This window comes from Salvelinus fontinalis, chromosome 2 (genome assembly GCF_029448725.1).
Source record: "Salvelinus fontinalis isolate EN_2023a chromosome 2, ASM2944872v1, whole genome shotgun sequence".
In the NCBI taxonomy this organism is placed as follows: Eukaryota; Metazoa; Chordata; class Actinopteri; order Salmoniformes; family Salmonidae; genus Salvelinus; species Salvelinus fontinalis.
The window spans coordinates 37108134-37119988 of NC_074666.1; the positions used below are offsets into that span (position 1 = coordinate 37108134).

Here is an 11855-nt window from a genome sequence, read left to right on the forward strand (position 1 = left end):
CTCACAGACAGAGAATAAAATAAACTTGCAGTTTAGTAAGTGGATATTATGGGCTCTTGGCCAAACAGGGTGAATATTTTGCATGTCATTTGGCATGGAACAAAAGAATGCAATTACCACGTGACTTTGGGAAACAGACACTTTGGCTAACCTAAAAACGATTTTGATATACAATGGACTCCTTAAGTGCTATTGTTGTTGAATTTGTGTTGTAAATGGGGCATGCAGAAATATAATATATTTGAAGTGGAACTAGTGAACACTGAACTGTACTGCTAATGTTATAACTGGCTAAGAAATGTGTCACTCTTTCACATAACAGACTTAACATCTTCTACCTGTCTCCGACAACAAGATGGAGGAAGCAACTGTTCAATAAATCTTTCATGAGTTTCATTACTGCATATTTCATAGGGAGCCTGTCACTCTATAAATCAGCAAAGACAGCCCAATTCATCTTTGATGTTCAGAGCTAAAAAGTGGAGCAGTGCAGTCAGACCAACTCATCTAGCATTTTGTCTTATTGCAACTAAGAGAGCCCAGTTATTACTTTGAGCAAAATCAAAACACCAGTAGAATCTAGTTAGCTTATCTATTGTGGTGTGAAATTCACTTTTAAAGCTATTGGAAGACGGAACAACAGGAACAATAGATAACAGCTCAAGAATATCAGTGAATTAAAATTGGGTTATGGTAAATCGCAGAGAATAGTTAGTGAAACACACTTCCATAAGACATTTGCCTTATAACTCCTGTGAATCGTCAGAATGTGATGAAACTGAAATGATACTACAATCAACAAGATTGTAAGCATGTCTTTGATAGTTTGATGAATATGGTTGCTTCGTTACTATAACCTGTTGTTTTCTTGTATGCAGTTACTATTGACATGGAGAAAGGACGCCCTATGTTGAATACAGTAAATGTCACTTGCACTACTAAAAATGGTAAATGAACACAGTGACCATACCAGAGGTGCGTTCAACAAGGCTTCCGTTTGCAAACAGTCGTAGCAACCTATTCTTATTTTCAACAGTTTGTTGATCGTTTTTTTAACACAAACATTCCATTCTGTTAGTTTTAGCTACTCTTTCTGGTAAAACGAAGGATAGACCATGTCAAATGTTGATTTTAGCTGCAGCTTCTGCAATGATCAATGACTTTTTAGACCCTGGTACTGATGTCATGAGTATCTACCAATTTTAATGTGTGTATCGACAAGAAAAAGTGAGCAGCCGATTGGAAGAGATTCGAGTGTTATGTGGAGGAGGAAGTCGTCCCTCGCTACAACGACTTTGCCTTTTCCGCTCATTTTAGGATGCGCTGAGAGACCTTTCAGGTAATTTGTATGTCTAGACGGTCTCTGTGTTTTGATTAAAGTAACCTAAATAAAGATGTATAAAAAATTCCCATTCATGTAGCTGGCTAACATTATCTAGAAGGAAGCACGAATGCAACCCAACCGCTTAGTTAATTGACCAACCAGACAGCTGGGTGGGTGGGGTGTACAGTCAACCAACCAGACAGCTGGGTGGGTGGGGTGTACAGTCAACCAACCAGACAGCTGGGTGGGTGGGGTGTACAGTCAACCAACCAGACAGCTGGGTGGGTGGGGTGTACAGTCAACCAACCAGACAGCTGGGTGGGTGGGGTGTACAGTCAACCAACCAGACAGCTGGGGTGTGACAGCTGATATAATCACTCAAACAGTTATGTACATTAGGTATATTATATATAAAGCCCCTTATCTATCAACAGTTGCACAAAGGGCAAATACCCTAATTCAAATGTAAAAATGTTCAAGTACAATGTAAAAAAAAGTACAATGTAGCCAACATTTTGAGCAGAAAGCCTATAATGAACAATACACCATTGTATCATTGCTAATTGCCTCTGTCTTACACACAGAACAAAGGCAGGATAAAACTCTTAAGATGACAAAATCTAATTTTGCTGTTTTTCAGATATTGTGTGAGGAACTCAACCCTCTGGTTCCATATAGAGGAGAACTACTGGATTACTGGATTGGCTTCCATTCTATTAGTCTTACTCTGATTTACAAGGCCTGGTGTGATAACATGCGTCTTATCTCTTGGCTGGTACATATGACTATTATGCTTCTATTAGGCTGTTTCAGTCGTGTGCTAATACGCTGCTCTTTATCGTGACCTATTTTCGCAAATACAGTATATTCCAGATAAGAGTAAGATAAAAGCCATCGCAGGGGGAAAAAAGGGAGTTTTTTTCAATCATGGCAGGATTCAATTAAATATTTTGGGGTTAATTTCGGTTTCAGGCTCATATCTTGTTTTCCCTATCATGCTGTCTGATGTTCATATCTCATATAATCCAGAGAATTGGTAGCAATTTGCAGACAGAAACTAGTGTAGGCGAAGTGGATAATGTTTTAGAAATGGCTGAGATCAGTCACCCCACACAAAACCGACTGTTTCAAATGGATTGACAGCTGGAATGGTCCAGACCAAACATCTTTAAAGATTTTGTTGAAGCTGTTCAAGGCACAGATGTCAGAGTTCATTGGGAGGAAAGAAATTGCTTCAGGGCTTTTTCTACTCACGTCTCTTTCTCAAAACATCTCTTTCTCAAAACTTAAGCAGTTAATATCAACATATGAGATTATTATCCATTCCATCTGCTGAAGTCAGAGGATCTTCATTCCATTCCTGCCACCCGTACCCAGAATAATCACTAGATTATATATTATTGCATTGTTCGGTGCCTGAATAAATAACACATGGGTAAAGTACTGCTGGGGTTCATTACAATGATGCTGGCAACCAATCTTTACTCAGAAGTTTCTGTGATTTGCAAAGGCAGTAAAAACTCTGTGTTTTTAGACATATTTATTACTATTTTAAAACACTTAATTTGTGAGCTCTGCAAGTTAGACTTCAAGGTCTACAATTCCAAACATTAAAAAGCAGGTTATAATGAGTTGGCACCCAATGTTTTCACCCCGATAATAATCAATTGTTTTGGACTGGGCCAATGTAGGTAAACACGCAAACACACACCCCAAAACACACAAGCACACACCTTTGGACAAACAGCAGTGAGAAATTGTCCTTCAGTAATACAAGAGTGCCAGAGAAGCACTACTCATTCAGCCAACTCATAATTTGTTCTATACTTGAGGCTGATGAAGGAATTAAGTCATTAGCAGATTACCCATCTTTGGTAAAATTCTATGAATCAGCCCTCAAACACACACTGAAGAAAGAAGAGGAAGGAAGAGCATCACATTGTGTCTGTCCCTGTACAAGTTTGTCCCCATAGTGATCACTGTTTACCTCACTGAAGCCAAGTAAATTACAGTCTGACTGCCATTTAACCTGAATATATTCAAATTTAATTTTAATAATGTATAGTCATTTCTAGAATAAAAACATGTTTTACAGTTAGACAAGTAGGAATCATGTATGTAGATCACATGCCATTAGGTGTGACTCATGAGAGATAAGATGTTTATTCAACCTTAGTATCAACTGGCCCTATGGTTATCCAATATAACCTTTAAAACTGTCAAATAAGTATTTTTCTTGTTCTACCTCAGAGACCAAACAGTTGGCTCTGTAAAAATTGTGCAACACCCCCACCAACTGGAAAGATAGTAGAATTACACCAAGTGGTGGAAAAAGTACCCAATTGTCATACTTGAGTAAATGATACCTTATTAGAAAGACTCAAGTAAAAGTGAGTCACCCAGTCAAATCCTTCTTGAATAAAAGTCTAAAAATATTTTGTTTTAAATATACTTAAGTATCAAAAGTAAATGTTATTGCTAATATATACTTGAGTATAAAAAGTAAAAGTATGAGTCATTTCAAATTCCTTATATTAAGTTAACCAGATGGCACCATTTCCTTGTTTTTTAAAATGTACGGATAGCTAGGAGCACGCACCAACACCCAGACATAATTTACAAACGAAGCATGTGTTTTGTGAGTCCGCCAGATCAGAGACAGTAGGGATGACCAAGTATGCTCTCTTGATAAGTGTGTGAATTACACAATTTTCCTGTCCTGCTAAGCATTCAAAATGTAACGAGTACTTTTGGGTGTCAGGGAAAACATATGGAGTAAAAAGTACATAATATTCTTTCGGAATGTAGTGAAGTAAAAGTTGTCAAAAGTATAAATAGTAAAGTACAGATACCCCAAAAAACTACTTAAGTAGTACTTAAGTATTTTTTACTTAAGTACTTTATACCACTGATTACACCCATTACCCTGAGTAAAATTGTACTACATTTGCTAGATTGCCTTGTGCAACCCATATTCCAAGTGATTTTAAAAATAACATGTTATTTGTTTACGATACAAAATTCAAAAAGGCACTCGCACATCTGAGCCATCTCTTTTGCAGGTGCATGGTTAAATAAGACGAGAAAAAAGAAGAAACCCTACTCATTAGTTTGAAATAATTGAAGCTGAAATTGGGATTTTATTTTAGGAATAAGGCCTGTTTTTCTTTTGAAGCCAGAAGGAGGCTAGTATCAGCTACATTTATGCCTTTTCTAGACTATGGGGATATTTTATATATGAATGCTTCCGCTCAGTGTTTGAGATCAATTGACACTCTTTACCATGAAGCATTGAGATTTATTTTAAACTGCAAAACCCTTACGCACAACTGCACTTTGTATACCAGGGTTGGCTGGCCTTCTCTAGTCACTCGTAGGCTCAGTCACTGGTATACTTTTATTTACAAAGCCATTTTGGGTTTACTACCTTTTTATTTGGGCATTTTTACTGTTCAGAAATGTGGTGGGTACTCTCTTCGTTCGCTGGACTTTATCCTGCTAACTGTTCCAAATGTCCGAACTGAATTTGGTAAAAGGGCTTTTATGTACTCTGCGCCATCGTCTTGGAACACCTTACAAAATAATTTTAAACTAGAAGAACTTGTCCCGATTGGTGTTTTTAAATCACTGATGAAGGATTTTGAGGCTGATTCCCTGACCTGTCAATGTTTTTAATTTTCTGTCTTTGATTTTGTTATACTCTTGTGAATTCAATGGTTTTTACTAGATTACTTGTAGTTTTTCATGTGTCTGTCTGTAATTTTTGTAATGACTTGGTGCTGCCTATCTTGGCCAGGACGCTCTTGAAAAATAGATTTTAAATCTCAATGAGCCCTTCCTGGTTAAATAAAGGTTAAATAAATTTAAAAAATGAGTATCACTGCTCTTTATTAAGCTTTACATATGGGCCTCAAGGCCTTCGTCAGAGCTTTTTGAAGGCCGATACGTAAAGCTTAATAAAGAGCAGTGACACTAGCAAGAGCAGTGTGCAGGTTTCTTCTTTTTTATAATTTGTTAAGATACAACCAAATCAAGCCTTCCTTTAAACTGAGGCAAGTAGTGAAGTAAATAAAGATGTCAAAAACCGAACAATCCTCTCATCACTTCCCACCATAGTTATCAAATACCACTGCTATCAGGTAGGGAAGTAACCACAAGGCCTATCTCATATCTGAAACATTTTTCGGTTTCATCCATTGTATTTTCTCTATGAAATAGAGGCAGTAGCACACTATACTTCTCAACTCCCACCATCTGTGGTTGCCATCTGAGCAGCCCTTTGATTTTGACCTCTCAACTAACTGGAAAATATTAGTTGTAAAGACCTGACTGGCACGACTAAATGCGACTTTCATAAGCCACACTCCCACTGGAGCATGGACCCAGCATGGGTACAGACACCTCATCCCCTTCAGCCCACTTCTCATTCTCACACTTGGACATAGGGTGGACAGACACTTCAATGTCCAGGCTGTTTTCAATGGTACCATCAACACCATCACCATCCTCTCTGCAGTGTGCTGCTGGGCCCTGCTGCTCCGCTGACATCTGGACCTCACAGGTTTGACCTCTCCCCTCTGGGTTGGCTGGCTCTATAGCTTTCTGGAGGCTTGTCGCCCCCACCGAGGTGTGCACCGTCTCCATAATCTCCTCCACAAAGGCCCTGCAACTGAGGATGGTCTGGGGAAGTGGCACGCTGCGGGCCAGCTCTTCCATGTGGCGGGCAAACTCCATGGTCTTGAGCTGGGTGACCTTGGCCCACTCCATAGTCTTGGCTGAGGTGATGATGGGGATGCGCTTGGCAATCTCGTAGGCCTTCTGGAGCTTCTCAGCTCCCTCGGTGCGGAAGAACTCGTTGATGGCCTTCTCCGTCTTCTTCAGATGACTGCTGACCATGCAGAGGCGCGTAACATTGAGGATCATGGTGATGGTGAAGGCGATGAGACACACGATGACGTAGTACAGGCCCAGGCCGCTGTGGACGTAGGCCACCCGTAAGGTGATGGTGTAGTTGGAGGTCCCTGCCGAGCTGGAGGATATGCAGGTGTACCGGCCTCGGTCTTCAAAACTGACCGCTGTAATATTTAAAACACCCATGTCCTGAATAAGCCATTTCCCACCTTTCGGAAAGAAATCAAATGTTAGTTAAACGTGCTTTTAATAATACAATGTAAACCAATTAATCAGATGTTGTAAAGGTTTCAGGTAACTAGAAGTTGATAGAGTTGGCTGTATGTATTACCTCCCTCTTCCGCATTCAGAACGTGCCCTTTGGAATTGTACCACTGAATGTCATCTGGCATTCCAGTGACATTGCACTCAATCAGAGTGCTGGCTCCCTCTTTTACTACGATATCCCGGAGAGTAGGTAAACTGGCAAGGTGGTGGATGGATACCAGAGAACGGTTCTGTGTTCCATCTTTAGTGATGTCTTCTGCATGTCCAAAGGCAAAGAGTAGTGTGAAGACCATGCACGCACACTTTGTAATCAGTGTGTAACTGTGTGCTTGTGTATGTGACATGTTGGGGAGCAGTTCTTCAGTTCACTATCTTCAGTTCACATCAAGGGAAAGTTCTCTAAAACCTGTAGAACCTGGAGTGGGAGGAGGGGGAGGGGGGTGAACAGGTGGCGAGGTAAAAGCTATTGCAGCTAGTCAACATTTCAATCACAGCCAACCAAAAATATATATATACACTGAGTATACAAAACATTAGGACACCTGCTCTTTCCGTGACAACCTGACCAGGTGAAAGCTATGATCACTTATCGATGTCACTTGTTAAATCCACTTCAATCAGTGTAGATGGAGGGGTGGACAGATTAAATACGGATTTTTAAGCCTTGAGACAATTAAGAAATATGTATGTGTGCCATTGTAACAGTTTAACTTTATGGCGTCCCCTCGCCCCGACCCATGCGCGAACCAGGGACCCTCTGCACACATCAACAACAGTCACCCACGACACATCGCTCCACAAAGGCCGCGGCCGGGTCAACAGCATCAATGTAACAGCATCAATGTAGCAGTATAACTTTACATCTGTCCCCTCGCCCGACTCGGGCGCGAACCAGGGACCCTCTGCACACATCAACAACAGTCACCCATCGCTCCACAAAGGCCGCGGCCCTTGCAGAGCAAGGGGCACCACTACTTGAAGGGCTCAGAGCAAGTGACGTCACCAATTGAAAGGCTATTAGCGCGCACCACCGCTAACTAGCTAGCCATTTCACATCCATTACACCATTCAGAGGGTGAAAGGGCAAGACAAAATATTTAAGTGCCTTTGTTTGGTATACTTAGTGTAGTTGATCTACATCATAGCCAATTATGGATCATAAATGTTTAAAAACAGTGCAGGAAAATAAAACGAGCAACTATGCATAAAGTAATCAACAACTATGATACCTGTAGTAAGGTACGTCAGCAGGTAGCTAACTAGCTAGCAAATGTCAGCTACACCTGTTGTTCAGTTAGCAAGCAGAAATGCCCTGATGGAGAATAATAACAGAACACTAGATGCCACAAAACATCTTAGATACAATTATAAAAGTCATAACTACAGCAGCCAACAAAAATAAAATGAACAATAGCCTTAGATTCGTTCTTTATCTACCTTCATGCACACAAATAGCAGCAACTGGTGACTTCCGCATTCAGCAGTGGGCGTGCTCAGAATCTGAAGAAACCAACGTTGCGCCAAAGATGTTCTCGTCCATCTGTGGTTGCGCTCTCTTCTTCGATGAGGTTTAACGGCGGTTGGCATACATTAAATGTTGCCTTTACTGCCATCTATTAGACCGGAGTACAACTCCATTATACTTTGCTTGAACAAAATAAATAAACATATTCCCTACCATCTTACACTACACTCCCCAAAAAATAAACCCCTATAATAATAAAAAAGTAACACCACTCGCTATTTAAATCTATTTAGTCCTACCTCAGGCCAACAACCTGAACCTGGGACACCACCACAACAACCTGGGACACCACCCAAATACCTCTCTGCAGCTGCCACCACAACAATTTTCTATGACTTCTGGAAACCTCAACCTGCCTCTCTTGCACCGGACATTTCTGATCCCCAGCCCCGTGGGCACCCTTACAATTAACACAACTTTCCCCAATGCTACACATTCCTTTGTCTCATGCCCTTCTGCACACCTAGGAACATCCCTCATACACACTGCTGCCACAAGCCTATAAGCTTGACACCTGTAACAATGTAATGTATTCGACAAAAAAGCTCGTACAGGATAACTTATATATCCTAACATCACTTTGTCGGGCAAAGACTCAACATCAAAACTCAAAAGAGCAAACAATGACTGTTTCACCACTCACGCCACCCTGTCTGTGCCGCACCAAACGACTAGCATCACAAACACTGGGAATCTTCCCCTTCAATTGGTCAACTTTTACCGCTACCCAGTAATCACTCCTTTCAATGGCACCCTTTTCTTGAGAGTAAAACCCTTCACAACTCTTGTCCCCATTCATTTAACATGGATCGCCTGCTCCCTCTGACCAGCAGAAACACAAACAATTATCACAAGACCACATCTAGTTACCCTCACCAATTCCACAGCACCCAACTATGTTTTCACCCACCCTGAAACCACAAATGGATCAGCCAAAAGGCAGGGGTCCACTTTTTCCAAAAACTTCACTACTACTGTCACAGACTCATCTTTATCCTGACCCTCGGTGCAAGGCTCAGGCTCCAAGAACTTCACCACACCTACCACCTCAGATACTTTGCCCTCATTCACTTAAATTTCTCCTCCTGTCTTTAGCTCACTCTGCTTACACTTTCTACCATTCTTCTTTAACAAACCATCTCCTTTTTCCCTGCCATTTTTAACCGACTGAATCTGAATCTCTCTCTCTCTCTCTCTCTCTCTCTCTCTCTCTCACTCTCTCTCTCTCTCCTCTCTCTCTCTCTCCTCTCTCTCTCTCTCTCTCTCCTCTCTCTCCTCTCTCCTCTCTCTCGTCTCTCTCTCCTCTCTCTCTCTCTCTCTCTCTCTCTCTCTCTCTCTCTCTCTCTCTCTCTCTCTCTCTCTCCTCTCTCTCTCTCTCTCTCTCTCTCTCCTCTCTCTCTCTCTCCTCTCTCCTCTCTCTCTCTCTCTCTCTCTCTCTCTCTCTCCTCTCTCTCATATTCCAAGTATACATCTCCTTATGATAATACTGCACTTCTCCGAACATACATCTTGTTCTTACCTTCTCAAGGGATGCCATTTAACCAGCTGTCACAATCTCCATACAATCAGCACTGTATCTCTCTCCAGCAATAATCTTCTTCTTCTTTAAGTTTTATTGGCGAATCACAACCAACCGACAGGTGCACACACCACCACCTACTGTACTGGAGTGTGAGGCCAGTCATGACCTATCTACAGTGTATTCTCTTAACTAACCCTAAATAAATAATTCCCTACAAACCTCAGAACTCCCATCACCCCCACCCAAAATACCACCCACTCCCATTCCGTCCAACCTCTCTGACTCCTTTCTACGTCTCCCATTCCCATTCCGTCCAACCTGTCCCTTTCTACGTCATACATTTCACAAAATAATAATACATGTTCAACCATTACACATTCCAGTACCATGTTTCCCTATCAATTTCAAAGATAAATTAAATCCGGTAAATCCTAATCTCATCCTACACAACATAACCTCCTCCCTTCTGTTCCCACTATCTCCCGTACAGATTTCCTTATACTGTAAAAATGTCTGCACCTACTTCTTTCATCGCATTGTCTCCGCTAGCAATCTAACCAATTTCCCAAATCAATGTTTCAATTTCCCCTCTACCCAACTACAACTGTGTATCCACAATATTATTTTCACTGCTCTTTTTTCTATTATATCTAAAGTATAATTTCCATAAACACCTGTATGAGCCAGAATCCAACATAACTGAATTTCAATACCATTTCTTTGTAACCCCAACAACAGCATCATTATTTTTAACCATAAATCCTCACATTCTGACTTTCCAGATCTTAAACTACACAAAATGAATGCAGTCCGAACATATTGCTACTCTTCTTGGTTGCACCTCCTCTATCCAACAATTAGCGCAACCCTTTCTGTTGAATATACAGATAAATCATTTGTTATTCTCTTGCATAGATTCTTCACATCACTGTTTATTTCCTTCTATCAGGCTAAGATAAACATGTGGTCTTGTATAAAACCACAGTGGCACATTTCCTATTGTCACAAATGGCCCTATAACAATATCTCTGAGTCCATATTCATCAACCCTTTTTCCAATCTCTGGGCCAAAACCACTCTTTTGATATTGTTCATATTCCCAGCAGTCTTCCAATACTATCAGTGTAGGATGATCTACCTTACTACACTACAGTCTTGCCCAGTATGCCAAGGCTAGCTTAACTATTCTAAGGGATAGCGGCCTTTCCCCAGTATTTACTTGCACATCATGAGTGCCTTCACTTGCATCTTATCAAGGTGCAACAGTGATGTCACCGGCTTCATCAATAAGTGCATCGATGACGTTGTCCCCACAGTGACCAGAAGCCATGGATTACAGGCAACATCCACACTGAGCTAAAGGGTAGAGCTGCCCCTTTAGACGAAACATCAAACAGGCAAATCGACAATACAGGACTAAGATGGAATCCTACTACACCGGCTCCGACGCTCGTCAGATGTGGCAAGGCTTGCAAACTATTACGGACTACAAAGGGAAGCCCAGCCATGAGGACCCCAGTGACAAGCCTCCCAGACGAGCTAAACAACTTCTATGTGCGCTTCGAGGCAAGCAACACTGAAACATGCATGTGAGCACCAGCAGTTCCGGACAACTGTGTGATCACGCTCGCTGTAGCTGATATGAGTAAGACCTTAAAACAGGTCAAAATTTACAAGGTCGCAGGGCCAGACATATTACGAGGATGTGTACTCTGACATGCGCTGACCAACTGGCGAGTGTCTTCACTGAAATTTCCAACCTGTACCTGGCCGAGTCTGTAATATCTACAGTACATGTTTCAAGCAGACCACCATAGTCCCTGTGCCCAAGAACACCAAGGTATCTTGCCTAAATGACTACCGACCCGTAGCACTCACTTCTGTAGCCATGAAGTGCTTTGAAAGGCTGATCATGGCTTACATCAACACCATCATCCCAGAAACCCTAGACCCACTCCAATTTGCATACCACCCCAACAGATCCACAGAGGATGCAATCCCACCTGGACAAAAGAAACACCTATGTGAGAATGCTGTTCATTGACTACAGCTCAGCATTCTAAACCATAGTGCCCTCAAAGCTCATCACTAAGCTAAGGACCCTGGGACTAAACACCTCCCTCTGCAACTGGATCCTTTACTTCCTGACGGGCCGCCTGCAGGTGGTAAGGGTAGGCAACAACACATCTGCCACGTTGATCCTAAACACGGGGGGCCCTCAGGGGTGCGTGCTCAGTCCCCTGCTGTACTCCCTGTTCACCCATGACTGCGTGGCCAAGCACAACTCCAACACCATCATTAAGTTT

At 41.8% G+C, this 11855-nt stretch overlaps 1 protein-coding gene across 2 annotated transcripts; it reads right to left on the reverse strand.

Annotated features, from left to right (window-relative positions):
• Nucleotides 1-2849: 2849 nt before the first annotated feature.
• On the reverse strand, nt 2850-8053 carry LOC129818101 (microfibrillar-associated protein 3-like). Of its 2 annotated transcripts, none has more exons than XM_055873669.1 (3): nt 7940-8053; nt 6567-6917; nt 2850-6444 (listed from the first exon to the last, which is right to left on the reverse strand). In XM_055873669.1, the coding sequence occupies exons 2-3, from the start codon at nt 6844-6846 to the stop codon at nt 5663-5665; spliced, it is 1062 nt and encodes a 353-aa protein (XP_055729644.1). In that variant the 5' UTR covers nt 6847-6917; nt 7940-8053; the 3' UTR covers nt 2850-5662. The 2 variants fall into 2 exon arrangements, with proteins under 2 accessions (XP_055729644.1, XP_055729653.1); XM_055873678.1 differs by lacking the exon at nt 7940-8053 and adding an exon at nt 7732-7922.
• Between the last annotated feature and the right edge of the window lie 3802 nt (nt 8054-11855).